This window comes from Orcinus orca, chromosome 20 (assembly GCF_937001465.1).
Source record: "Orcinus orca chromosome 20, mOrcOrc1.1, whole genome shotgun sequence".
NCBI lineage: Eukaryota > Metazoa > Chordata > Mammalia > Artiodactyla > Delphinidae > Orcinus > Orcinus orca.
In genome coordinates this window covers 48183394-48210646 of record NC_064578.1, presented here as the reverse complement: position 1 = coordinate 48210646, position 27253 = coordinate 48183394, and the positions used below count along the sequence as shown (strand labels likewise).

The 27253-nt window shown below is 53.7% G+C and overlaps 4 protein-coding genes across 12 annotated transcripts in view; 2 read left to right on the top strand and 2 right to left on the bottom strand.

Annotated features, from left to right (window-relative positions):
- Window positions 1–577: 577 nt before the first annotated feature.
- On the top strand, window positions 578–12219 carry IRGQ (immunity related GTPase Q). Of its 5 annotated transcripts, none has more exons than XM_033430819.2 (3): window positions 578–1454; window positions 8942–9473; window positions 10730–12219. In XM_033430819.2, the coding sequence occupies exons 2-3, from the start codon at window positions 8944–8946 to the stop codon at window positions 12051–12053; spliced, it is 1854 nt and encodes a 617-aa protein (XP_033286710.1). In that variant the 5' UTR covers window positions 578–1454; window positions 8942–8943; the 3' UTR covers window positions 12054–12219. The 5 variants fall into 5 exon arrangements, with proteins under 5 accessions (XP_033286710.1, XP_033286709.1, XP_049558841.1 ...); XM_033430818.2 differs by lacking the exon at window positions 578–1454 and adding an exon at window positions 8347–8483; XM_049702884.1 differs by lacking the exon at window positions 578–1454 and adding an exon at window positions 8354–8438.
- Window positions 4573–8247, bottom strand: ZNF576 (zinc finger protein 576). 3 transcript variants are annotated; one of them, XM_033430824.2, is made up of 3 exons: window positions 8109–8247; window positions 7375–7475; window positions 4573–5725 (listed from the first exon to the last, which is right to left on the bottom strand). In XM_033430824.2, exons 2-3 carry the CDS (start codon window positions 7457–7459, stop codon window positions 5298–5300), a joined length of 513 nt encoding a protein of 170 aa, XP_033286715.1. In that variant the 5' UTR covers window positions 7460–7475; window positions 8109–8247; the 3' UTR covers window positions 4573–5297. The 3 variants fall into 3 exon arrangements, 2 of the variants coding, with proteins under 2 accessions (XP_033286715.1, XP_004271259.1); XM_004271211.4 differs by having other exon boundaries at window positions 7375–8223; XR_007474095.1 differs by lacking the exons at window positions 4573–5725; window positions 8109–8247 and adding an exon at window positions 6643–6826 and having other exon boundaries at window positions 7375–7513.
- Window positions 12220–18653: 6434 nt separating the features above from the next.
- PINLYP (phospholipase A2 inhibitor and LY6/PLAUR domain containing) lies at window positions 18654–22644 on the bottom strand. The gene is made up of 5 exons (XM_012533451.3): window positions 22513–22644; window positions 21269–21385; window positions 19455–19607; window positions 19061–19204; window positions 18654–18870 (listed from the first exon to the last, which is right to left on the bottom strand). The coding sequence occupies exons 1-5, from the start codon at window positions 22580–22582 to the stop codon at window positions 18725–18727; spliced, it is 630 nt and encodes a 209-aa protein (XP_012388905.3). The 5' UTR covers window positions 22583–22644; the 3' UTR covers window positions 18654–18724.
- A 1104-nt stretch (window positions 22645–23748) lies between these two features.
- XRCC1 (X-ray repair cross complementing 1) overlaps window positions 23749–27253 on the top strand; it is a 38111-nt gene continuing 34606 nt past the window's right edge. For 2 of the 3 annotated variants that reach the window (XM_033430840.2, XM_012533494.3), the window contains exons 1-2: window positions 23749–23908; window positions 24717–24809. In XM_033430840.2, coding sequence (XP_033286731.1) covers window positions 23858–23908; window positions 24717–24809 — 144 coding nt within the window. In that variant the 5' untranslated portion in view covers window positions 23749–23857. Of the gene's footprint in view, window positions 23909–23987; window positions 24230–24716; window positions 24810–27253 lie in introns of those variants that run through there. The other variant, XM_033430841.2, reaches the window with a different exon arrangement.

Here is a 27253-nt window from a genome sequence, read left to right as displayed (position 1 = left end):
CTGAGATAATTAACGCTTACTAAGTGCATATGTTCAGTGTGGTTCCCATTATTTCATCATGGACCCCGTGATGCACAGGCTCACACACAACAGAATTTTTTGCTCACGTCATAGTCCGGGATGGGTGTTTCAGGTTGGCAGGTAACCTCCATATGGTGATTTGGGGACCCAGGCCATCCTGTAAGCCTTTTGGCATTCACATGGTCATGGCTGGGTGTCCATGGCCTGGGTTCTGCCAGAGGACGAGGAAAGAGAGCCTGGACAGGTACACATGTTCTCTTAGAAGCCCCAGCCTGGAGGGGGCACATAGTGCTTCCACTTATGTCCCTTTGCTGAGAGATTAGTCACATGGCCACAGCCTGCTGCAAGGGAGTCTGGGAAAGGCGGTCTAACCAAGTGCCCAGAAAATGGTTTGTGGAAGACAGCCCGTGCTCTCTGCCACTTCATCCAAGAACCTTCACAAAGAGGACTTTAATTATAATCACAGCTCCGCTTCCTGAGTGCTTCCTGGGTGCCAAGTGCCAGTCCAAGAGCTTTATGTATATTGACTTAGAGAAGTTGTGCATCTAGGAACTTACAAAAATAGAACTTTAATTATAATTACAGCTGCCATTTTCCCAGCACTTACAGAGTGCTGCATTTTATTTACATGAGATCATCGGGTCCTTAGAATAACTGCGAGGTAGGGACTGTGATCCATTAATTCACTTCACAAATATCTTTTGAATACTTGCTGTGTGCTAAGCATTGGGAACACACCAGTGAATAAAATAAAATCCTTGTCCTCGTGGAGCTTACGTGGAGGTGGGAGGGGGCCACCGGTGGGGACAGATAGTAAACAAAAAGTAAGCAAGAAGGATGTGACATATGCTGGATGTAAGTGCTGTGGAGAAAAATAGAGCAGAGAAGGGGGACCAGTTCTGGAAGAGGGTGCAGTTTTAAATAGTGTAGTCCTCCCTGAGGAGGTGACAGAGACCTAAGCAGAGACCTGAGAAAGGGAGGGAGGGAGCCTGGCACACGGGTGGGAAGAGGATCTAGGCGGGGGGGGGGGGGGGGGGGCAGGAGCCTGCCCCACGTGTCAATTAGGCAAGAGTGGCTGGAGGGGATAAGGGATGGCAGAGCTGGAGGGATGAGGTCAGAGGGGAACAGAGGGTCAGCTTATTACAGCCTTGTGGAAACACAGGCTCTTGCTCTGAGATGGGAAGTACTAATTCACAGAAGCTTGGCACTGAAGCTCCTTTGAAAATAGAAGCCTAATTATAATAATAGCTACCATTTACTGAGCATTTACTGTGTGCCAAGCTCTGTTCTAAGGCGCTTTACATGTGTTAACTCATAGAAGCTTGGCAACTAAGAACCTTCAAGAATAGAACCTGAATTACCATAATGGCTCACAGCGGACCAGGCCCTGGGCTAAGCGCTTTATATGGACGATCACATCGGATCCTTATGAGGTAGGGACTGTTACTTATTACTCATTCATTCAGCAGTGATTTATTGAATACCTAGGAGATGCAGGCACTATATGGGGAGCTGGGAGTAGAGTGGTGAACACAATGAACAAAAATCCCTGCCTTTGTGGAGGTTATATTATAAAGGGGAAAACAGATACTTGAATATTTAAGTAAAATGTTTAGAATGTTAGAAGGTTATAAGTGCTGTGGAGGAAAAGAGAAGGGGGACGGGGAGGCTTGTGTGTGTGTGTGTGAAGCAGTTTCAAATGGGGTAGCCAGGAAAGGCTTCACTAAAAAGGTGACATCAAAGCAGAGATCTAGAGGAGGAGGAACGGGCCATGTGGCTGTGGGAACAGCAAGTGCAAAGACCCTGAGGTGGAACCTGCTTGGGATGTTTGTTGAAGAGCACTTGGGGCCACAAGGCTGTTGCTGAAGAAGGCAGGGGGAAGACTGGTGGGAACACAAGAGCAGAGACGGGCAGAGAAAAGCAGAGGGGAAGAGGACCAGGTCACACAGGCCATTAATACCGACTCTGACTTTCTCTCCGAGTGTGTCGTCATCATCATAATTCTTAGAGGCGTAGGGGCTGCTATCACGACCATTTTACAACTGCTACAGCTAGGGCACAGAGAGGTTGAGTAATCTTCTAGAGGTCACACAGCTGGGAAGAAGCAGAGGCAAGGTTTGAATCCAGACAACTAGGGCTAAGGCACCCATTCTTAGCCATTAAGCCACACACCAGAAATGGCTGTCCACAGCCACCATCTGACTTGCAGGAGTGTATTTGGTCTCCAGAGTTATTGAGGTTTTTTTAATCACGTTGGTTACCAACATTTAAAAATGGGCAGGTTTGACACAAAAATGGAAGTTTCTGGCTTCCTTGTGAGATTGATTGCTGAACCCACAATCCCATGGGGCAGTAGTTTGCTGGAGCTGAGTAGGGGTCACCTCCTATTAATGGGGCATTCCCTCCCGCATGCCCAGTCCCCACTGCCTGGCATCTGGGCCCCTTACACCCTGCTTGCCTCACTGATTTATGGTACCTGCCTGGCCCCAAAGAGCATTCACACTGACGCCTGTTACAGGACCTTGACCAAAGCATCTTTCAAAACCCATACTTTTCATCCTAGAAGCTCAGAATCTTATACTTATGCACTCTTTGAGACTTTCATAACCACTATAGCTTAGCATCACTGAATCTCAGAATCATCACAGCAGAAATCCACAGCTCCTCAAAACCACATGGATGCATCTTTTTTCCTGGAGCAGCATGCCTAAGCCCTCTTCTGCCCTCAGACGGGGCTTTCTAAGCACAGAAGTAGCAGATTATCCATTCATCATCAGAAGTTCCTAAGGATCACGAGAGACTGGGAATCAAGAGACCTGGTCTCCTGCCAGTGGGGTCATTCAGTTCTTCAGGGCCCAGGCAGGGTATGGAGACCAAGCTAGGAATTCCAGAGGATTCAGTACCGGGAATTGGTTACACAGGTACTAAAACACTGAGAGCACAAACATGGAAAAGTGAGGTAACTGAGAAATTAGTGTCTGCAAGAAGCTCCCACCTCTAGGACTGGGATGCAGAAGGAGAGGCGCAATGACCAGAACCCAGTGGGAGCTTGGTGGGCAGGCCACGCCACGTGTATGGCTGGTGCAGGGGCTGGCTGCCACACGGCTGCTGCTTAAACCCCAAGAGGGGCACGGTGCCTTGTGCTGAGAGTGTAGAAAGGTATTGGAGCCCAAACTGCTGCTGGAGGGGTTCCAGCAGGAGCCTAAGGCAAGGTGAGTCCCTTCTCCCCTCTTCCGACCTTCCTTCTTCCCATACCTCTTGTGGGATGAACTTAAGGAAGCCAGCTTTCCAGGGGGTCTGGGAAGCGTAGCTGCAGAAAGCCCAGCCTCATGGAGCAGCGTGGAAGGGTGGGCTGAGGCTGAGAAACAGGTAAACGACTGGGCGCAGTCAAGGAGTTCTTGAGCCTCCACGGTAAGCGCTGTCCTAGGTGCTGGGGATGAAGCAATGAGGGAGACAACCCACTTGCCCTCAGAAGCTTGGCTTCTAGAGGAGGGACACAGATGATGACAGAAACACAGGTGTGATAATTCCAAGTGTTGAAGAGTGCTGGGAATAAACTAAATCAGGCTAAGGGTTGGAGGTGCTGTCCTCTGAAGTGGCAGGTATCGAGACCTGAATAATGAGGAGGAAGACTTGCAAAGTTCTGGGTAAGAGGGAACAGCAAGTGCAAAGGCTCTGAGGCAGATGCCAGCCTGGCACGTGTGGCTAGACTGTAGTGAAAAAGACAGAACCGGGAGGGAGTTGGGATTGCTTAGTGGGCTGGGACCTCGTCATTGTTGGGTTTTGTGGGCCTGGGTAAGGCCTTTGGATGTTACTTATGGGATGCTGTTGGAGGGTTTTGAATGAGGAGTGATGTAAGCTGACTTACATATACACAGGGGGTGGTCTGTCGTAGAGAGACTGGAAGGGTGGGGGGAGCAGTAGTGGTAGCAGACCCAGCCCCCTGCTGTCTCCTTGCTCTGCCATCCTGTTGTCGCTCTCATGGTCCAAGATGGCTGGATACCATGTCCACGTTCCAGGCGGGAAGGTCGAGGAAAGGCCGGTTCCTTTCTGAAGCTGGAGGACTCTACCCAGGAATTGAGTCAGAGCTCAGTCACATGGCCACATCTAGCCGCAAGGAAATCTGGGAAAGGCTGTCTTTGTAGCCACCGTGTGCCTAGCTAATGAGTGGGAGATAGCTCACTCTCTACCATATCCATCTCACCTGTGGGCTTTCAGAATATCCCTCAATTCAAACAGAGTCTGTGATTATTGTATGCAGGGCTGTGATTATTGTATGCAGGGCATCGACCGTCGTCTCTAGGGGCAGGGCAGGTAATGCAAGGGAGTAAAACTGGTCCAGTGGAACTCAGCCCAGGGTTGGGTCTTTCAAGAGCTGAAAATAGGATCTTAATGGAATATCTCCCTGTGTTGGCCAAATACAACAGGAAACAGAAGGTATCTCTGTTTGACTCCAAACCAGTTTCCCCACAGGGCCAGGCCAGGTCTGCCCTGAGCTCTCCACTCCCCATGCCCTTATGTTCTCTGGGAATTCCTGCTCAAAAGCCAGAGTTCCTTGTTTAGACATTTTATTATGGACCTTTTGTTTTCAGATACTACTTCTGTTAGTTTATTCATGCCATCTCACCTACACATACAAAAAATATTCCGTGACCAGAATGGTACATAAAATTATTTCAATGAACAATAAATTATCTGGGGAGGAGGAAGGCAGAGCCATCCAATGCCACGGCCCCACCTTGAGTGGGCAAGGCTGGCAGGGGGTGGGAAGAGACAAGGGCCCAGTTTGCAACCCTCACGTGACTCAGTGCCGCCTCCGACTTTGCTGTCCCATCCCCAAAGGCTCAAGTTGCTCCACGTGTGGGACCCATTCGGTGGCATTACAGGCAGGCAACACCTCACTTTCCCTCCCCGATTCAGGCCCAGATCCAGGCACTTGGCTCTTGCAGCCCCATTGCCTCCACCTGGGAAGAATTAATGGTGATAACACAATCTGCAGCTAGTTATGATTTCAAACTATTTCATTGGGAACGAGGAAGATACAAATAACAAACTTCCCTCTTTCTTTCTTTCTCACTATTGTTTGATTTTACTGTTTCCCTGAAGGCTTTTGTGTCCTCCAAAGCTGGAAGCTCTAAATGAGCATCTTCTGGGTCCTATTCATCAGGAGTCCTTTGCCTTTCCAGGGAGGAAAGTAAATCCCTCCCATCCCATATCAGATGGGTGTCCCACCAGCCGCAGAGCTTCCATTGCCCTAGGGAGGGCTGGAGCCACACTCAGAGCTCCCCCCGGGCATGCCGGATGTAGTGCTGATGCAGCCCTGCTTCCTGGGCAAAGTCCTGCCCGCACTCAGTGCAGGCGAAGGGGCCAGGAAGGGGGTGGGCCTCGTGCACCTGGCGATGCCGCCTCAGAGAAGCGGCCTGCCCAAAGGTCTTGCCACAGTCAGGACAGGGGAAGGTGGGTGGCGTGGTGGTGGGCGCAGCCGGCTGGGAGGGCCTGGCCGCTGGACCGTGGCTGCGCTGGTGGGTGATCAGGGCCTTGGAGGAGGGGAAGGAGCGGGCGCACGTGAAGCAGATGAAGAGGACCCCCTGCAGCTTCTGGGCCACGAAGTCCGCTGGGTGCTCCCGCTTCATGTGACGCTCCTGGAACTTGGAGTCTGCGAAGGTGATGAGGCAGCGGGTGCACTGCAGGGCCCCCAAGTGGCCTGAGGGACATGAGGAGAGGTTGGGGGAGGCCAGCAGGAGTCTCGAGGGCCTCTCCCAGCCTCAGAATCGCACCAACAGTGAGCATGCAGGGTTTACTATGTGCCAGGTGCTATGCCGGGCCTGGACAGCAGACTTACTGGACCTGTTTTACGGATGAGCAGACTGAGGCTCAAAAAGGTTAGGTAACTTGCCGACAGTCATGAAGCTAGGAAATGAAATGGCGGAGTCGGGACTGGAACCCGGGGAGTCCGCCCTTCCTACAGAGCCATGTGATTAGAGCACAGCCTCTGGAGCCAGACCGCCTGGAACTGACTCCTGGTTCTACCACTTCCGAGGCAAGCAGAAACGGCGTTTTCATCTGGAAAATGGGGTAATGACCATATCAGTATCTACTTTACAGGGCTGTTGTAAGGAATAAATGAATTAACGTATAAAAAGTGCTTAGAACAGTGCTACACAATGGTTTGCAATAATTATTGTTGAGACAGAAAAGAAGCCCCACAGCTAGGAGCTGGCCTGGCACTCACAGCTAGGCCTTGGTGTTCTGTTCGGCATAAACAATTTCACAGAACGTCGTCAGACAAGGCCATGCTGTGACTGAGACGAATCAAGACAAGACCATGCCGTGATGCCTTCTAAACACAGACAAAACGTGAACACTGTCCAAGCCACGAAGATGGCCAGACACCCTCCCCCGGCCCGTCATGGCTAATATGAGTGCCTGCTGCTGTTTTGCCAATTACACCTGGAGCCTTGCTTTGTTCCTCCCTCCTTCTAGGTTTAAGATAGCCAGCCATGTGATTGCCCCTGCTTCCTGGCACCATCCATCCACAGCAAAACCCCTTTCTTGAACCCTTCCCCAAATCACCTACCACAGCCTAAATCCTGTAATAAGTCCTTTCTTATTAGTGAGATGCCCCACGGTATGTGTGCTTCCTCAGCGCAGTGAGCAATAAGCCCAACTTGGTCAACTCCAGGTGTGTTCCTGGTGGTCTCTGGCTGGAGAGCATTGACACTGTGGCTTTCATCGTTATAAATACTTAACCTCTCTTTGCCTCGGTTCCCTCATGTGAAAGTGATAATTACCAATTTCACAGAGTCTGTTAGGAGGACGGAATGAGATAACAAACGTTAAACTCTTAGAATGCACCTAGCACATAATAAGCATTCAGTAGAAGCTGTTGCTATTATCCTAGGTCAAGTTGGCTGCCTTCATTAACATTAAGCTTTCCCCTTTTCTGCCGCCAAACCCCATACCAGCCAGCCCCATGAGGTGAGTAGTGGCAAGCCCTTTTGACAGATAGGGAAACGGAGGCCCAAGTCACACTGAAAGTCTGGGGCAGAGTTGGGACTGGGGCTCTCTGCCCTTTCCCAGCCAGCTCTCCCACCCCAAGCCTCTCTGGATGCCACTCTGTGCCTCTGAACTGCATCCCATTCATGCTTATGTGGATAGAGCAGGATGGGTACGTTTGAGGGTAATAAGGGTAGGGGTGGGGAGTAGCAGGTCCTGGGAGAGCAGCTCAGGGACCATTAACAGCTCCTTCCCAACAGGCAAATCCCCGCAACGCCCTGGACACTGAAATGCTATAGAAATCCTTTTAGCATCACAGCTCCTGCATCCCACCCATCTCTGGCCAGCAGTACTCACAGATGTCACCTCCCGGACTTTGGGGACTTCTCTCCTTGGACGAATCCTGCTGCTCCATGGTCTCTTTGGGATGCCGGTCCTCCATGGTGACTGAGACCCCTCTGGTCAAGAGAGGAGCACGCATGACAGAACAGTAAATCAAGTGAAGTCGCTTATCTACAGCGAGTCTTAGAGGGCCCGCCAATCCTATGACCTTTGACAGGCTTGGCTTTGCCAGCCTTTGGCCGACCCCCCACGAGATACCATCTCCTTGAATTCTAACCTGATAGAGCAGCTCGCTAGAGAAGATGCAGTCCTCCCAGAAGATTCAACTACCCCGGTTTGTGACTCCCCTTAGAGCCTTCTCACTTGCGTGAGACCTCTGACCTATGCCTCCTACATCAAACTAACTCCCTGAACTCAGAGCGCGGGACCCTTGATCTTTGACACCAGCCTCATCCCCTTCTCTCCCACCTGTCTTGAGGCAGGTAGTGGTACCCACGCTTTAGCCTGCCTCCTTCCGGGAGACATCTTTCTCTGACATCCCGAAACTCTTATTGCACCTAGAACCCTCGCTTCCCACGCGCGCTTTCAGCCGCTGTGACCCGCTGCCCCAAACACTGCCCTCGGCTCCCTCCCGAGGCTGGTAGCCCAGGCCTCTGCTTTTCTCCAGACAGCAGAGGGCTGCCTTTCGTTGCGCCTGTCAGTTGCTCGTCACAGCGCCGTCACCCGAAGTGAAGCGGGGTAGGGCCCACCGAGTCTCAAAGTCCCGGTGGTTTCCACGGCCTTTCGCCTGATGAGCCTTTCGAAGCCCAGATCTCGGGTTGCCATCCGACTGCAATGATTCAGTCGCGCCAACCCGGTCCTCAAAATAATGGGAGGGGTCCTTCTCTGCACTGGGGTGCGTAATGATGACGTTGCAAGCCTCCTTTGCAGTGCAGACCTAAGCTTATTGCGCAAGTGTGTTAGGCGCTCCTGACGCGCACGCGCTTTGGTTCCCTCATTGTTCAAGGTTCGGCGACCGCCGAAGAGAGAGTGCCCTTCGGCCGTTCTGCGCAGGCGCTGCAAAGGGCCCTGTCCCCGAGGTTAAGCTTTCGAGACACACCCCCTCCTAAAAGGAATGACGTCAGGTTAGAGCCCCCGGAAAGGGTCTGGACATCCCCAAATCCCGGCGCTTTAGCCTCATGGGCCTCCTTCCTCGAACCCCAGAGGCAGAGCTTCTCAGCGGCTGACCGACTGCTACCGACTGCGCAGTCCCGTGTGCCGGCTGTTTGCTCGGTCGGTGATTTGGAAGGGAGGAGTGAGGGGTAAAAACATCTGTGTCCCTGAGGGAGGAGGGGGCTAGAGGGCGATTTCTGAGTTTCTGAAGCGTAAAGGGAAAGGCATCCAGAAAGAGGGCGGACAGGACTCCCAGGTCCCTGGGGAATAGGGCCTGGGCGCCAGATTTCTAGGTGCCTGTCAGTGATACCCGAGAAGGAAAGAAGTGGTCAGGGTAAAAGGCTGAAGTCTGAGACCAGAGTGGGGAAGCTACGAAAGAAAAAGGTTGGGTGCTCCGTGACCCGGGTCTTCCTCTCTCCCCACTTTGCAGCCATGCCTCCGCCGCGGGGTGACGTGACCGTCTTATTCCTGGGGCCTCCGGGCTCGGGTAAGTCTGCTGTGATCGCAGCGCTGTGTGACAAGGATGTGGAGACGGTAGAGATCCCCGACGGACGGCCGGATTCCGAGCTCCCCAGCCTGAGAGCTGCAGGCCCAGGCCTCTTCCTGGGCGAGCTGAGCTGCCCACCCGCAGCGCCGGGGCCCTGGGCGGCGGAAGCCAACGTGCTGGTATTGGTGCTGCCCGGCCCCGAGGGGAGTGAGGAACCCTTGGCCCCAGCGCTGGGGGAGGCAGCGCGGGCCGCCTTGGCCCGAGGAACACCCCTGCTGGCTGTGCGGAACCTTCGTCCCGAGGAGTCACAGAATGTAGCCCAGGCTCGGGATCAGACCGCAGCCCGGCTGGACAGCGCCGGGTTGGGCGCCGCGACTCTCTTTGTGCTACAGACCGACTGCCGCAGCAGCGACGGCTGCGAGGAGCTGGAGCGCCTGCGGGCGACGCTGCGGAGTCAGGCGGAGGCGCTGCAGAGGTGAGCGCGGCGTTTCAGGGTGGGTTGAAGAGGACTGGTGCTTTATTTAGTCTGTACCTCCCACCCCTGAGGTGCTCTTTGAGGTCTGCGAGACCCCGCCCTCAGCGAGTTTGGGGGCAACCTTAACGGGATATCTGCTGAAAGCCCTGCTCCCTCGTCCAAATCCCGACCCTCAGCGCAGGTTTTGAGGTCCACGAGGTTCCACCTCAAACTAGCGCTCTGTGCTTGACCCTTTTCTATCATCTAGGCCAAGGGTCAGCTAGAAGTCTGGACCTGTCATTCCAGGTTCCGCCTCCTGCGAGCGCTCTGAGGTCCTGAGCCCCGCTCCCTCGCGAGAATTCTAGGAGGGACCGGGACCTAGCGCCCAAACACTGCCCCCAGGCCAACGTGTGAACGAGGGCTCACTCTCTCCGGGCAAGCTGGTGGTCCCCGCGAAGCTTTTACCCGAAGACTCCACTCTCCAGTCTTAACCCTCTCGCTCACCATCTGCTTGGTTCTCAAGCGACCCCAGTCTCCGGAGAGCCACACCCTGAGCGAGCTTTGTCGTTTCGGGGGCCCTCCCCCACTTCCTTTTTCTAATCCCCTTTCGCTTCTGTGTCCACTTGCTGGCTACCTCGTGAATTTTCTCCCCCAACCCCAAGCGGCCTCCTTTTATAGACGTCAAAACGAGGCTCAGGGAGGGGCAGCCTCTTCCCCAGGCCCACCACTCGTCTTTCTTCCTTAGCCACACACCCTTGGTAAGAACTAGTAGATGAGGGTTCTCCCCTCACCTGTCTTTACAGCCCTCCTAACTCCTAGTCTCAGGAAAGAGCGCCCTTGGTGACCTTGCCCTTGTCAAATAGGGCTCGATTTTCGTTTAGTCCTCAATACAGTCGCCATTCTTTCTTTGCTCTAAACTCCACTCTCTATGAGTTTTGCCCCGCCCAGCAGGGCTTTTTCTTAATCCTGCAGGTCCCTCGGAAAGACCCGCTCCCGCAGAGTGTAACCCCGGGGAAGGCTTAGCCGGGTCCCCATTTTCGACTCTGTTGGCAACCTGATTTCTGATTTCAATCCAGCCGTCCCACCCCTTCTTTAAGCCCCTCCCTTTTCTTCATAGCCTCAGATTCTGTTTCTGTGCCATTAGTCTGGCCCCTCCCTTTCCTGATTATTCAGAAAGCTCCGCCTTGTCATCATAGCCCAGTCCTGTCCCCGTAGCCCAGCTCGCCAGCATTTAGCCCCTCTTCTGCCCTTGACCCCATCCCTCCCTTTCCCCGCAGGCTCCTGCCACCGGCTCAGGATGGCTTCGAGGTGCTGGGCGCTGCAGAGTTGGAGGCTGTGCGCGAGGCCTTCGAGACGGGTGGCCTGGAGGCGGCGCTGTCATGGGTTCGGGCCGGCCTGGAGCGACTGGGCAGCGCGCGCCTGGACCTGGCCGTGGCCGGTAGGGCTGACGTGAGCCTTGTGCTGAACATGCTACTCGGGTTAGATCCTGACGACCCAGGTGCGGTGCCTGCTTCGGCGCCCGCGGAGCCCATGCCCTACCCGGCCCCAGAGCGCCCCAATGTGGTGCTCTGGACCGTGCCTCTGGGCTCCGCGGGCACTGCTGCCGCCCCCCACCCAACCCACTACGACGCTCTCATCCTCGTCACCCCTGGGGCCCCCACTGAGAAGGACTGGGCCCAAGTCCGGCCCTTGGTGCTACCAGATACGCCGCTGGTCTGCGTGCGAACAGACGGCGAGGGCGAGGATCCGGAGTCCCTGGACGAAGAGGAAAAGAGCGGCGAGAGCTTAGAGAACGCAGGCGGAGGGGGGTTTGAGAATGCACGCAGTGAGGGGAGGGAGAAACGTGGCCCTGGATCGCAGAAAGCAGGCAGTGGGGAAGGTTCAGAGGACGCAGGCAGCGAGAGTTTGCAGCCGGTTGGCGTCGGCGTGAAGAAACCGGGCAGCGGGGACTCAGAGCGCGCGGCCACACTGAGCCCAGAGGATGAGACGTGGGAGGTGCTGGAGGAGGCGCCGCCGCCGGTGTTCCCGCTGCGGCCGGGCGGCCTCCCGGGGCTGTGCGAGTGGCTGCGGCGTGCGCTACCCCCGGCCCAGGCCGGGGCGCTGCTTCTGGCTCTGCCACCCGCGTCTCCCCGCGCGGCCCGGACCAAGGCTGCGGCGCTGCGGGCCGGGGCGTGGCGGCCGGCCCTGTTGGCTAGCCTGGCGGCGGCGGCGGCCCCGGTACCGGGGCTGGGCTGGGCCTGCGACGTGGCGCTCCTGCGAGGTCAGCTGGCCGAGTGGCGGCGGGCGCTGGGGCTCGAACCCGCGGCGCTGGCACGACGCGAGCGCGCGCTGGGCCTGACGCCGGGGGAGCTGGCCGAGCGGACACGCTTCCCGGGTCCGGTGACGCGCGCCGAAGTGGAGGCGAGGCTGGGCTCGTGGGCGGGCGAGGGCACCGCCGGGGGCGCGGCGCTGGGCGCGCTCTCCTTCCTGTGGCCGGCGGGCGGCGCGGCGGCCACCGGGGGCCTGGGCTACCGCGCGGCGCACGGCGTCCTGCTGCAGGCGCTCGATGAGATGCGGGCCGACGCTGAAGCAGTGCTGGCACCGCAGGTGCCCGCGCAGTGAGGGGTGGGTTGAGGGCCGGGGCTTCCGGGGTGCCCCGTGTCCCGGCTGCTCGGCTTGGTCAGGGGTTGAGGACTGCAAGTTGCCGTAAGAGGGAGAGGGCGTGGTGATCCAGACTCTGGCATGCTGGTATGGGATGTCTGGGCTTGTGAGGTCACAGAGCGGGGGGCGGGGGGTGGGGGTGGGGCGCGGGGGCCGCCACTCAGAATCCTGGGTGCTTGAAGGCGATGAGGGTCTGACTACCGGTTGGAATGTGTGACTTCTCGTCACCAGGATTCCTGGGTCCTGAAGGGGAATAGAGTTCGGGGGACGTGACTCCTGATTTCTCTGGGGGACCAGAGGGTGTGACCCTCAGACTCCTAGACTCCTGAACTCCTGAAGGGAGTTGAGGGTTTGGGACTCCTCCAAGGGGATATATCTTGGTCTCCAAAGAGTAGAAACTGGATCTATTAGGTGTCTAGTCCTCCACGGGGAGAGGAGGTGGAAGCCCTGATTCCTGATGAAGGGGGCCTCCATCACACCGGGGACTCTAGCATGGAGGAGGGGGTCTGGGTTCCCCAGGGAGCTGGAATCCTTGGGCTTCTGAGCCACAAAGGGGTATAAGGTCTGGGTTTCTGCGGGGTGGGGGGATAGGCCTGCATATAAAGGGGGCTTTGAATTTTCATTGGGGGGAGGAAGGATCTCTGGAGTCTCAGAACTCCTGTCTCCCAAGAGGGCTGTGGACCTTGGTTCCTAATTCATGGGTGGTGGAAGGTCTCCATCTAGAGGGGGGAATAGGGGGCTGTGTAAGAGAGCTGGAGACCTTTGGTTCCTCTTGGGGAATAGAGGGGTCTCTAAAAGTTGCTCCACCAGGGGCCTGGTGACCCAGATTTCTTTCCCAGTTGTTGTGGGGAGAATGGTACCACAAAAATGAGAGGAAATAAGCGTTCTGGGCATGGTGGGCTCTGGGGGGTGGCCAGGGACCGGGAATGAGGCCTTCTGGGTGTGGAAGGACAGAAACGCCTCCCTCAGAGGTATCTCCCCAAAGTCCCTAATGGGTTTGGATCCTGGTAACTAGCTGCCTTTCTCTGAGTTGGACTGGAAAGGGATATGACAGCCCCCATTTTATAGGTGCTGAGCGACTATGGGGCTCTCTGGGGACTCTGTTCGTCTGTCCCTCTCTCCTTTAGGGGTTTCTATCTTTTTTTGGTCTTGGCTTTGGTCTTGGTCATTAAACCTTAACCCTTTCTGACCTTGGTATTATATACACCTGCCTTTTGGGAAAAGCAACCGTACTGCTGCACTGATCCCAACGCTTCTGTGTTGGCTACCTCAGGTATCCCCGAGAGAGACACAGAGAATGCCACAGTGAGCAAGGGACCCACGGAGCAGCTGGGCAGGTGTTCCAGACCGTGGGAATGTGCCACAGTGGGGCAAAGGCAGAAACCACAGTGCCTGGAATGTTCTAAGCTGCCAGCTACAAGTAGAGGAGAAGCCACAGGTCACAGAACTCTTCAATGCCGAAAACAGAAAGGGAGGACCTGAGAGGCCATCCAGCAGAATCTCTGTTATGTTAGATGGGGAGAGCAAAGCCCAGAGAGGGCAGGCTCTAGGCCCAACAGCACGCAGCAAGGCCCCTGCCTGTTCTTATTTCCTGCCCCCTCCCATCCCCCCAATCAACCTGATCTTCCTTCTGATGCTTGAGTGGGCCACCTGGGATCCTGCCTCAGGACCTTTGCACTTTCTGTTATTTCTGCCTAGAATGCTCTGCTCCCAGATCTTCCCACGACTGGCTCCTTCTTGTCAATCAAGTCTCAGCTCAAGTGTCCCCTCAGAGAAGCCTTCCCTGACCTCTGTAACTGAAGTAGCTCACACCCCCACCCCTACTATTTGTCTTGGCCGGTTATTTTTCCTTGTAGCAGTTATTACTGTAGAAAATTACCTTATTTATTTATTTACCTATTTATTGGCTATTATCCCCATACCTGTCCTGTTCTCTGCTGTACCCCCAGCACATAGAATAGTGCTTGACATACAGAAGGTGCTCAGTAAATATTTAATTCATTAATCAGTGGCAGAATTAGGGCTGGAATTTAGGTCATCAGCCTCTTGCCACAAGACAGGGAAAAGGTGTGAGATGGGGGAGAAACAAGTATCTCATGGGAGAGGAAGCTCCTGTCTAAGGTCGGGGGACCTGGGAAGCAAACACAGCTTTGCCACTGTCACTCCAGGTGACTTGGGCCAGTGCCTTTTTTTTGCCTTTTCCCACCTGTGAAATGAAAGGGCTGGACAGGAACAATAAACACTTCCGAGATCCTGTTTCCTTGGACAGCTGAAGGCAAGGGTGACCAATCCGAGGGGCGGTTCCACCATGTCTACCTTGAACTCCTACCACCGGCACAATCTGTCCCATCAAAGTTGAGATGGCCAAGATGGGGAAAAGCATTTGGCTCTATACTGAATGGCTCCAAGCATCGTCCTCAAAGCTCTTCTGGCCTTAGGAGAATGTCCCTCATCCATATCTGTAATACCCAGCACAACACTGTCCCCTCTTCAAGTCCAGCGTTCAAGCATCTGCATTAAGCCTGCCTGCCGCGTGCAGAAGCAGGAGACGCGCAGAGCAGCGCTGTCCAATAGAAACAGGATGTGAGCCACACGGGTAGTTTCACATTTTCTAGTAGCCACTTTAAAAAAGGAAAAGGAAACAGGTGAAACTAATTCTAGTATGTTTTACCTCAGTATATCCAAAATATTATCATTTCAGCATGTAATCAGTACAGGAAACTACTAATGAGATATTTCACATTCTTTTGATGCTAAGTCTTTGAAATCTGCTGTGTATTTCTCACAGCACATCTCAATTCAGATGATAGATTTTCATCAGAAATATCTGACCTTAATTTAGATTTCAGAAAACTCATATTTGGAGAAGTCGATTCATATACCCAAGTTGTCCTAATTATATTGCATAGTTTTCCAATAACTGAGATGAGTAGCAATTTTTTAATTAATCAGAAGTAACTAAAATGTAAACTGCAGTTTCCCCGTTGCACCAGGCACACGTGGTGAGTAGCCACTGTATTAGACAGCACTGCCCTAGAACACTTCCCATTATCAAAGAGAACTCTGTGCACACTGCTCTAGGGTCAGACAGCCCTTTGACTGACCATGGGGGTGACCTTGGGCAAGTCACTCAGCAAATGGCATCTACCTCACAGGGTTATGGTGAGAATTCAGTGCATGCACGTATGTGCATGCATTCTCTCTCGTGCACAGCAACGAACTTGCAGCCCCTCCTGGAAGCCGGCACACTGGGAGCCCGAACGGTCGCCTCACCCCCATGCCTTTGCTCGGAGTGCCCTCCTCTCTTCGTGCTGCTTTGCCACCATCTCTAACTTGGTCCCATCTGACATCTCTGCTCTCTACGTGCCTCTGTTCCAAATTCCCTCTTCCCTCATGCCAATGGGAATCATGCCTGAGATCAAATCTGAGAAAGCAAGACCCAGTTTTGTTTTCGCGTGTCGCTGTCCGTTGTGGAGTGTGCTGATTGTGTTTATGTAGTTGTATATTGGCACCCTTGGGTGTCATGACTATCTTTTAGAGTGGTTGCCTTTTAAATCATGACTTTTAAAGGGATTGAATTTTAGGCTCTGTAGAGGCAGCAAGTTGCTAGCGAGGCATCTGTCTCTGGGAGCATCCAAGCAGAAAAGACTAAGGCTCCCTTTTGGATGGATGGCTGACTGCCATCAGGGTGTGTCTACAAGGCACCTGCAGGCTGGAAGGCCCTTGAAGGCAGAAATTCAAGGAAAAGTATGGTGAATCTTGGCGTTGCCATCGCCAGAAGCAGAAGAGGCACAAAAGCCTCATTACCTTAGCTGAGTTTCATACTTGTCTGCATAATGATGGAGAGACGTGTATCCACTGAGGTAGGAAACCATGAAGGCGGGTGAATCAAGGGTGGGTTGGCCTGTGGTGCTTTTTGGAGGAGTGAATAAAAAAGTAGAAATTCCATTGTGTGTCTGTTCTTTCGGGGTTTAAAGGGAAAAAAAGATGCTTGGGATTTTGACTGGAGCTGGAAGCCTAGACTCCTGGGTCCCCGGAGAGGAGGGACAGTGGGAGTCTGTGCAGCGTAGAATCCATTGGGCTGGAATTGAGAGACTTTGAGTTCTGCCACCCTGGAGGGGCTGGAGCGGACTATTAATTGTTTACACCTTGGGGGCTGTGATGGTAAACGTCTTAGCTCCGGAACCAGCTTGGCCCATGCATGCCCCCAGTCTGTTCAGCTTCTCTGCAGCCCTGCCCTTGGTTTGTCCCTTCTCATCCTGACTCTAGACCTGGTCATGGGATCTGCTTGGCTACTGAGACAACAGCAAAGATGATGGGCAGAGGCTTGAAAAGTGCTCATGCATTGGGACTTCCTCTCTTGCTACCCGGGGGACCCCTGCCACTGCCACCACATCAAGAAGTCCAGGCTAGGGAATTCCCTGGTTGTGCAGTGGTTAGGACTCGGCGCTTTCATTTCCGGGGCACGGGTTCAATTCCCGGCTGGGGAACTAAGATCACGCAAACCCCACAGTGTGGCCAAAAAAAAAAAAAAAAAAAGTCCAGGCTAACCTGCTGGTGATAAGAGACATGTGGCCCAGTCAGCCCTGACACCCCAATCAGTGTCAACCCTCTGGAAGAGAGCTGCCTAGCTGACCAGCAGCTGAACCCAGCAGACACCAGAAGAACCATCACCCAGCTGATCCCAGACCACATTGCCAACCAATTATTCTAAGCATCTGAGGTTTGGAGGGGCTTGTTACGTAGCAAAGGATAACTGATACAGGCTTGTCCGCTCTCTCTGTGATGTGGTCTCTTTCTCCCCTCAATGTGACCCAATGACTAAAATCTTAAGCTCTGCCACTTTTTAGCTGCTACGACCACCAATGTGACGTTCCTTCTCTGAGCCTCAGATTCTTCTGAAAACAGGGATGAGAATAATAGCGCCTATCACGTGGAGTAGTTGTGAAGACAAAATGAGAACCTGCCCCAAAGGTCATGGTGGCCATTCGTGCTGGTTATGAAATGTGTCTGGCCAGGCGGGGGCTCAGGTGGGGCATTTGGGGCCCGGACTGTGCTTCCTCCTCCTCTCCCGGTGGGGTTTGGTAGGGTCCTGTGACCAGCTCCACCCAGTGAACTGTGTCAAGTCACTTCTGGGTGGGCAGCATTTAATCATCCACGTGCAACCTTCCTGGGCTCTCTCCTGTGCACGGAAATCGGCATTAAGTTGGTGACTGCTCCACGATTATGAGGAGCAGAACGCCCTGTGGACGGTGCTAGACATGGAAGGTCAAGGATAAATCAACCTTTTTTTTTTTTTTTTAAAGATTTTTGGGATGTGGACCATTTTTAAAGTCTTCATTGAATTTGTTACAATATCGCTTCTGTTTTATGTTTTGGTTTTTTGGCTGCGAGGCGTGTGGGATCTTAGTTCCCCGACCAGGGATCGAACCTGCACCCCCTGCACTGGAAGGCAAAGTCTTAACCACTGGACCACCAGGGAGGTCCCTTAAATCAACCTTTTGTTAATGGGTACTTCTTCAGCAAATACCACTCCTCTCCCTCCCACTGGAGGGGGAGTATACGTCCCTGCTCCACTGCTGTGGGCTTTGACCATATGATTTACTTTACTCCATGGAACGTTAGCACCCCCAACCTCAGCCGAGGCCTTTGGTGCACTTGGTTTTCGTGCCCCCGTGATCTGCCATGAGAAAGACATCAGCCAGGGAGCTGCTGATCCCAGAAGACTGTGAAGTGTCATGGAGGAGAACTTGAATCCCCTCCCAGACGGGACCCAAACCCCTCAAAGCACAGCCAGAAGGAGAACTGCTCCAGCCACCTACAAACCCTTAGAAGAATGATAGTTGTTACAATCTCGGCTTGGGGATGGTTTGTTTCATAAGCATTACTACAGCATGAATCGACTGATATAACTTTGTTGCTTTAAACCATGGAGATTAGGGACTTGTTTGTTACTGTAGCATAATCGATTCTGTCCTGACTGATGCCAGGGTCCAGCACCTGCCAACTAATGGCCGCTCAGTAAGTGGCAGCTATTAGGACGATAACTATTTGGCCAGACACATTGTCTCCAGAACCAACATTGTCTTAAAGGTGCTGGGCACTGCACAAAGTGCTTTTTCAGTTTTCTTTCATTTGACTCTTAAGACAGCCCTTTGAGGTTATGGCTATTAATAGCCACAGTTTACAAACGTGAAAACGGAGGCAAAAGAGGGAGAGGTTAACCAGGAGAGGTGATCACGGACTCTGGAGTCTGATCTTCCCTAGCTGTTTGACCCAAGCCAAGTGACACCGCAACCTGTGCCTCAGTTTGTTCCTCTGTAAAATGGGGACAATACTTTCAACTTCACAGAGTTGTTGTGACTCTGCAATGAGGTACCGCAGGAAAACACTTAGCATGGGGACCCAGCAGGGAGTAATCCCTTAACAAAAGGTAGGGTCTTCCCTCTCTTCCTTCCAAAGAAGGGGTTCCCAAAGGTTGAGACCCCTGCTTTTTGCATCCCACCTCCCTGAAATGCATCACGTCACAAGGACTCAGGCTTGTTCTGTTAAGTTGTTTAATAATATATTGGCACATGGGAAGCTGTAGCTGGGAACAAGTCAAGACCAAACGTGGCATACGCCTCGGTTCTTCACTTAGCCTTGCCAGGAGGCTGGGGGCCTGGAAGACAGTTGGCCTGGGTGATGGTGTATATACGAGAGGCCGCGGGCACCAGGGTCCCAGGCTTGGTGTGGCAGGCATTCTCTGTAGCGCAGCCCCGAGTAGCAAATATGACACCTGTTGGGGGAGGGATTTCAGCCTGGAGTCAGGACTTCCAACCCCTCCCTCCTCATGACCCGGGGTAATGCCCCTGCCACCTCCTCACCCAGTTCTCTGGACCCACTCTCTCCCCTAGAATCTGGAAGTATGAGCCTCCAGTTCTGGGAGCCTCCCTGTCCCCTCCCCCAGAAATCTAGGTGCCCCTCACCAGTCTGCACTTTGCCAGCGCAGGTGATACAGTGGCTTTCCTGGCCAACACAGAGTACTTTCTTAGTTGAAGAGCATGTTTCCTTGAAGTGGGTGATGCAGGCAGGGCACTGGAGGCCATTCTCCGTACGATTGTTCTCAGGAGCTGGGGAGGAGGGTGGAGTGTAAGGTGTAAGGGACGTTAAACCCTTTCCCAACCTCACAGCAACCCTGGGGACACCGGTTGCTAATGGACACTGCATTTTACAGGCGAGGACCTGAGGCTCAGAGCAAGGAGGATGCTTGCCAAAGGTTACAGCGCGGGTCAGTGAGCGCAGGTCAGTGGCGGGTGCTCACAGCAGGCTCTCAGGCGGGGCAGGAAGGGACTCCAGTTGTGGGGCTGAGCTGGCCCTTACCGGGCAGGGGATCGTGGTTGCAGACGTCGCTCTGGCAGCAGCGTGTGTTGGACACCATGTAGTTCTCAGGGTCCATGGTGATGGAGATGAATCCTGAGCTGCAGGCGCTGGATTTCATGCACCCCTTATAGGTGTTCAGCGACTGGTGGCCCTCTGCAGGATGGCGAGGGAGGGGAGGGCTCAGGGGCCCTGGCCTGGACCCTGGTTTCCAGGTCTCTCCCAACCTTACAGCTGCCCCAGCCCGCTGCTGTCTAGGGAGTTCTCTTCCAGCCCCCCAGAGTCATACCCCCTTATCTGCCTGGGGCATGGTCTGGACTGTTTTTTAGGTCCGCTCCACCCCACCCCCTCCAGGCTTTGGTGGTCTCTTGCAGTTCCCATCGGCAAGCCCTGGTGCCTGCCTGAGTGGTCCCTTCCGCCCCACGCCACCCCACTGCCATCCTCTAAGGGTCACACCTGTAGTGGTCTTTTTCAGGCCGCCTATGGCTATCTCCATGGCGGTGTGAAATGGTCTCTTCCAGCCTTTCGCCCTCCCCTGACCCTTGGAATCCCTTCCACCAAATACTGGAATGCCACCCTCGCCCCCCCCCCCCCACCGCACCCTGTAACACCCATATCCTTCTCTGTCTAATGTGGTCTCTTCCAGATTTCCCCAGGTTCACTCCCCAGACCTCCCACCAATGGTCTCTTGCTGCCCTCCTTGGGTACTCTCAGGTCTTGCCTGAAGTGGTCTCGTCCAGCCTCCACAGCCTTCCCCCTCCCCCTCCCCACAGTACGGTGGTCTCTTCCAACCCTAGGGTTTCCCCTCTTTACCCCACAGAAAGGTGGTTTTTTTCCCCAACTTCCTCCTGCGGTCCCAGGGTCCCATCTCCCTCCCATATACTCCTGGGTGGCCTCTGCAAGACTTTCAGGTCCTTCCCCCACCTGCCCACCCTTGCTAGGTGAGTAGGGCAGCGTGCAATCTTCTATCCCACTTACCTTACACACCCGCTCCGGTCGGAATGGTTCCGTCCTACACTCAACGTTGGCCTTACCTCCCGTCACATCCTTCCTTCTCCAGTCTCACGCCGTGCCCCACCATGTTCCTTTAACTAAGGGTTTCTGGGTCTCTTTCAGCTTTGAATGAACACCCCACCCCCCGTGGTTTCTTCCTTTGCTCCCCTTCTCCCCCATCCTCCCTCAGGCCTGGGAGAGTCCCTTCCATTTAAGTCTTGCCTCTCCTCTCCCATTTTACTCATATGTCTCCCCATTGCCGCAGCTCCACTTCTTTGTGATAATTTGCTCCATGCTTCAGGAATATCTTCCCTCTCCTGTCTGTTCTTTTATATCTCTCCCTCTACCCCAATATCATCTCTCCTCTTCTTGTCAGGAATGGTCTCTTCCAACCCTCATCCCTAGGGGATCCCTCCCACCCCAAATGGTCAACCTGGTCACATTCCTTCCAACCCACCCCAGCCCCTTCCTTCTCCTCTACGCGCCCCCCTCCACCTCTTGCATATTAGATTTTCCCCCTCTCGCGATTTCTCTCTTCCTCCTTGTCCTTTCCTTCCCTAATCCCCTCCTGCCTAAGAAAGTCTCTATATCTGCCCCCCCACCCCCACCCCATCAACTCTTTGGAGTCTAATTTTCAGAAATCCCTGACAACAGTGGTTTCTGTCGTTCCATCGGATTCTCTTCCCTCCATCCACCTCGAGATTGCCTTTCCCTCTTTCCTGCCTGCTCACCACTGGAAGATTCCTCCCCACGCGTGCTGGTATCTGCTACCCCGAAAGCACAGCCCCCTCCCCAGGATCTGACGCCACGCCCTGAGCTCTTACTCCTGTTGGTGTGAGCCACGATGACCACGCAGGAGTCCTGGTCGGGGTCACAAGTTTGCACATTTCCACTGCACGTGGGTCCGGAGCCTGTACACACCTCACAGCTCAGTGGGTACCCTGCAGTGTAGAGAGCAGGGCTCTAGTCAAGGGTGGTGTGGTCTGCGGACCAAGACTTCGGACGGAGTCCAGAGGGGGATGGGGGGGGCGGTCTGAGGGAGGAGGGAAAGGTATCTCCCTGATTGTTCTTGGGCGGGGCATTGGCGCCTGTCCTGGGAACTGTCCGAAGCTCCCGCAGAGACGCCGTGGTGCTCCAGCAAAGCTGCTTTCAGGGGTGGGAAGCGACTCCACCAGGGAGCAAGTTTACCTAATTACAAGGCTGGGGACTTTGGATGCTAGGGTCCTCTGAGAAAGTTTGGGGACAGGGAGGGGTCCTGGTGAAGGTTTCCATGGACTTTTGTGAAGCTTCAGGTCAAGCTGGTTCTCGGAAGTGAGATCCTCTTCCTTGTAGGTACCACGCGTAGGTCTTGTAGACAGTAGGAGCCCAGGCAGGGGTACCTGAGGCTGGGATCTGCATCCCAGGTCAAGAAGGGAGAGCACGGACCAGGAGGGCAAGCGCATGGACTCCTTGGTACTGAGAGAGGAGGCAACTGGGGGCCCAGACACTGGGCAACTGCATCCTGGGGAAGGTGGGGCTTGCCTGAATTCCTGCATCTAGGGGAGGACACCAGGGGTCTGAACTCCCTAGAGTTCTGGGAGAAAGAAAATCTCTCCTCCGCCCCGTCATTTTTTTTAAAAAAATTTCCCTTTCTAATCATACTCTGATTTTCTAGAATTCAGACGTCTTTTTTTTTTTTTTTTTTTTTGGCCGAGCTGCATGGCATGCGGAATCTTAGTTCCCCAACCAGGAGTCGAACCCCTGCCCCCTGCAGTGGAAGCTCAGAGTCTTAACAACTGGACCGCCAGGGAAGTCCCCAGATGGCTTATTTTGAGACCTTGCCTGGGGGACAGGGGATTCAAAGCCCATCAAATCCCCTTCTTTCTCAGGGATTCACACACACAAGTTTCTGAGCTATTCTTCCCTTGGGGCCCCAGTCTTTCTGTCCTTTACCCTCTGCCTTTGCCATGAATCTGAATTCCCAGGACACCTCCTCTTTCCCCCTCCCCGCTGAAGGACCTTGCTGAATGCCCCTCTCATACAGTCCTCTTTCCGAAGGTCCCAGGATTCCAGGCCCCTAGTCACTTACCCAGACCCAGGAGGGTGCAGAGCAGCACGGAAGCCAGCAGGAAGGTCTGGGATTTCGTGGAAAGCCTCATGATGGATGAGTGAGTGAACCTGCAGTCCCAGGTCCCCAGCTCTTCTTATAGGAAGCTGAGGAGGGGTGGCTCTGGACCCACCCTACCCCTAGGGTGAGAAAGAAGTGACGTAAGATCTGGGGGCAGGTCTCTGTAGCTCTGGGGTGGGGAGGCAGAACCAGAATCCGAATGCGACATGGGCATCTTGTGCCCAGCCCCCTCCTCCACGGGGACCCCAGGAGTCTGGACTTCCAGCCTTCTCTTCCGTCAGGACCCAGAAGATCACTTCCCTATTTTCTCACATTCCCAACCCAACCCCCCCCTCCCCACCCCCCTGCTTTTCTTTTTTTTCTGACCTGAGGCCCAAGATCAGAATCTCAGAATCGGGTCATTTGATTCCCTGCAGGGTAGGGCGGCTGCTAGGACTGAGATACCCTTCTTTCTCTTCCCAAGGAGGTGCCCAGCGTGGGTGGGGCCCTACCTGGGAGTGTCCAGCATGTTCTGTAGGGGCACGCTTGGTTCATACTCACTTTTCCGTGTTTGGGTTGTCTCTAGCTCCTACCCCACCCCAAGATGCCCTTCTGGGTCTCTCGGGGACGGAACAGAGGGGTGCTTGTCACCGGGCAGGGGTGGGCGTGGTACGAGACAGATGCCCATATGTCACATTGGAAAACTGAGGCATGGTTGGAAGCACTCAAGGCTGGATGTGTGTTTGGGCACATGCATTGTGTTTTATTTAGGTTCTTTACCCGCTCTCTCTGCCGCAGGCATAAGCTTGAGAGATCAGAGATTGTGTGTGTGTGTGTGTGTGTGTGTGTGTGTGTTGGTGGCGGTCATGGGGAGGGTAGCCAGCAACCGGTGGAGGAGATCCTGTTGCGGTAGGCTCCAGGCTCCCTGCAAAAATCCACTCAGATTTGCTGGCCTCTTGCTTTCCAACTGAAGTTGGGGTGGTGAGGATGGCGAATTTCTTCTGGGGACCAGTCCTGGAGGCCACGCCCGTTGCTAGGCGCCCGGAAGACCTAGTGTGAAAGTCACCGGAAGGGGGAGCTAGAGAGCGGTTTGGCCAGAGGGAGGCGGGAGAAGCTCGTTACTAGGCAACTCAGCCCCTCTCGCCTCTCTCGGGAGAGACGCACTGGGCTTGCGCAGTGTTGACGCGACCTCCGGCGCGCCGCTGTTTGAAAGGCCCGAGCCTCGTGCGCTTGCGCAGTTAAGCCCGCGCAGGGCGCCCCAGCTGTCTGCACCCTAAACTCAGACCCTCCAGCATCTTCTTGGTCAGGCGAAGCCCACGACGTTGACATGCCGGAGATCCGCCTCCGCTATGTGGTATCCTGCAGTAGCCAGGACTCGGTGAGGGACTGGCGTGGAGGAGGTTGGAAGAAGTAAAGGAATTCTTGAGGGGGCTCTAGGAGAACTTTTGGAGCCCAAAAGGGGTTGAACAATAATCAGTTTCCGGGCTGCGAAGAAAAAAGAACTTTATTTGGGGTTTTAGGAACTGATATTAGAGAGACACAGATTTCCGTAAAACCGAAAGTGTGTTGGGAGAGAGAGTCAGGGGCTTATGAGGACAAAGGTCACCAGGTGGTTAAAGTTGTCTAGAGAGAATTGTAATTGCCTCTGATACAAGAAATATTTGGCTTTAAAGAATAGGGTGTCATGAGTTACTTTACGGTAAGTGTCCGATAAGTATCGAGTTTCTGGTAGATGTCTTGGATGCCTGTGTTGAATGCAATAAGTGGTCAAAAGGTCACATTCCATCCAGGCTGAGACCTGCGTGGTCCCAATTCCTCGGTGGCCACCCAGCTCCATTTTAGAGAGCCTTTTAGCAATACCGACTTCATTTTGATTTTCCTTTCACAAAAGGGACTTTATGGAATTCTAAGGAGGGTCCTGGGAGAATTTCTCAGAGGCCATAAGGGAATTCTACAGAGATGTGGGATAGAGGAACTTTCAGAGAGAAAAGGAGGCATAGGGGAGCTTCCTTCGAAGGCCCAGGGGAGAATTTCCAGGGGAAAATGCTGTAGGGGACTCAAGGCAGAGTGTGTGGGGATTAATAGGGAAACTTAAATCTGGGGGATCTCAATGGAATAATCTGAGAGCTGGGGACCTAGCTGTCATCTCTGTACCCTAACTTGCCCTTTCCCACTCTTCTCTCCAGACCTACTGTGCAGAAAACCTTCTCAAGGCAGACACTTACCGAAAGTGGCGCGCGGCCAAGGCGGGCGAGAAGACCATCTCTGTGGTGCTCCAGGTGATTCTGCCCTCCCCCCATCTCCTTAATAGGAGTCTGGAGTTAACTGGCAGTGAGTTGAGGCACTTTCCCTAGGGGCCTCAGCTTCCTCACCTGGAAAATGGGCAGTGTGATCCCTGTGCCCCCTAACAGGGGAGAAATGTGATCCAGGCACTAGGCCAGGGGTGAATCAGTGTGTGGCCCAGTTAGGTTGCTGCTACTGTCGGGGCCTCAGTTTTCTCAGCTGGAACAGAGTGAATCATTGCCATGTATCCTGCCTTCTAAAGTCTCTGGGCTCAGGGCTGGAAGTTGTCTCATATCATCTAAGCCAATCAACCTCATTTTATTTTTTTTATTTTAAAAAATATTTATTTATTTGGCTGCGCTGGTCTTAGTCGTGGCATGCGGGATCTAGTTCCCTGACCGGGGATCCAACCCGGGCTGTCTGCGTTGGGAGTGTGGAGTCTTAACCGCTGGACCACCAGGGAAGTCCACAGTCAACCTCATTTTAAAGATGAGGCAACTGGGGCATAGGGCAGGGCGAAGTGAAGTGGCCAGTCTAAGCTACCGTGTCCGGAATGCTGAGCGCGTTGGTACATTCTCTGTGAAGCTGGAGGGAGGCAAAGACGAAAGGGTAGTTTGACCCAAGATGGTTACAGAATTCCAAACAGGCTGTTCCTCTCCGGCATAAGAAGCTGGTGGGAGAAGCGAGCTAGGTGTGTTGCCAAGCATTTGCTCTTTGCCTGGTGCCGCCGGCCTGGGTGTGCTACCTGTGTGACCCGACTCTTCATGGAGTTGGATAATGTAGGGGCTGTTATCACCACTAATAAATGGCGGTGCTAAGACCTGAACCTACTGTGGGTGTTCTTAGCCACTTTGTCCTGCTGCTCTGTGTTCATATCTTGGCTTTCTTGATTTTGGCCACATTCCTCCCTTCTGAATGTAGGGGGTGTTTGGGGAGGGACGTTGGGGGCAAGGCTTACCTGATTGTGTTAAAACATATTATTGTCTCTCTCTTGCCCAGTGGTTCTGAAAAAGTTTTGGTTCACAGAACCTTTTGAGAATTAGGGAGAATCTGAGAATTCTCTTCCCAGGAAAAATACACAGACCCACAAGATTTTCTGAATGATTTTAGGAATTTAAATATTTCCTAGGTCCCTAACATAGTAAGAATAATGAGAGCTAACATTTATTCAACGTTATAGCTGCCTGGGAATTCCCTGGTGGTTCAGTGGTTAGGACTCTATGCTCCGAGGGCCCGGGTTCAATCCCTGGTCAGGGAACTAAAAGGAAAAAAAATTACAACTTCCGGTCACCATTCTAAACACCTCACATGGGTTAATTCATTGAATCCTCATAAAAACCCCATGACCTCGAGTCCTTTATTATCCCCTTTTACAAGGAAGAAACTAGGCCCAGAGAGGTTATACAACTTGCCTAGAGCCAATGTTTTTTTTAGTTAGTCTTGGGACATGGATTTAAGACCCCACATGTCCCTCTTACTCACCCTGTGACCTCAGGCAAATGGTTTCTTTTCTCTGAACCTGTTTTCTCATCTGCCCATTGGGAATAATGTGATCTGAGCCCAGGGTGCTGTGAAAATCCGGAGATGTAATGTTTGCAAAAGTGCCTGTCAGCAGGCAGGTGTTTGTGTAAAGGGAGGGATTCATGTGTTAATTACTGGGCGCTGAGTCTGCTGGGCTCTCTCATCAGGAGATGATCAGGAACATCCCATTTGGGTCTGCACCCCGGTTGCACTGGGAACAAGAAGAGACTGGTTATGGGGAGCGAGGGAGCCAGACAAGGCACAGGATTCTCCGCCCTGGGAGACCAAAGGGGGTATTGCACCTGTCACCAAAGTGGGAAACCTCGACAAGGGGCAGCTTGAGAAGGTGACACATTGGTTGGGATGTCCAGGTTTGCTACGACTTTGGGACATCCAGGGGACAGCTAGCGATTGGACATGGAGCTGGAGATAGGGCTGTAGGAGTTGTCAGCACAGGGACAGGCCCTGGAGATTTGGGAGTGGATGGATTCATTTGTTCATTCATTCATAGAAGCACCTTGTGTAGGCCCAGCACTGTTGTAGGTACTGGGGCATAGTGCAGTGGACGGCACAAGACAAACGTACGTCAGTCCTGTGGAGATTTTACATTGGCAAGGAAGGACTGACCGATTAATAAGTAAAACGTACGTATGTCAGGTGATGAGTGCTAGGGAGGAAATTACATGGTTAAGAGAAGTGAGGAGGGACTTCCCTGGTGGCACAGTGGTTAGGGCTCTGCGCTCCCAATGCAGGGGGCTGGGGTTCGATCCCTGGTCAGGGAACTAGATCTCACATGCGTGCCGTGACTAAGAGTTCGCATGCCACAGCTAAGGAGCCCACGGGCCACAACTAAGGAGCTGGCGAGCCGCAAGTAAGGAGCCCGCCTACCGCAACTAAGACCCAGTGCAACCAAATAAAT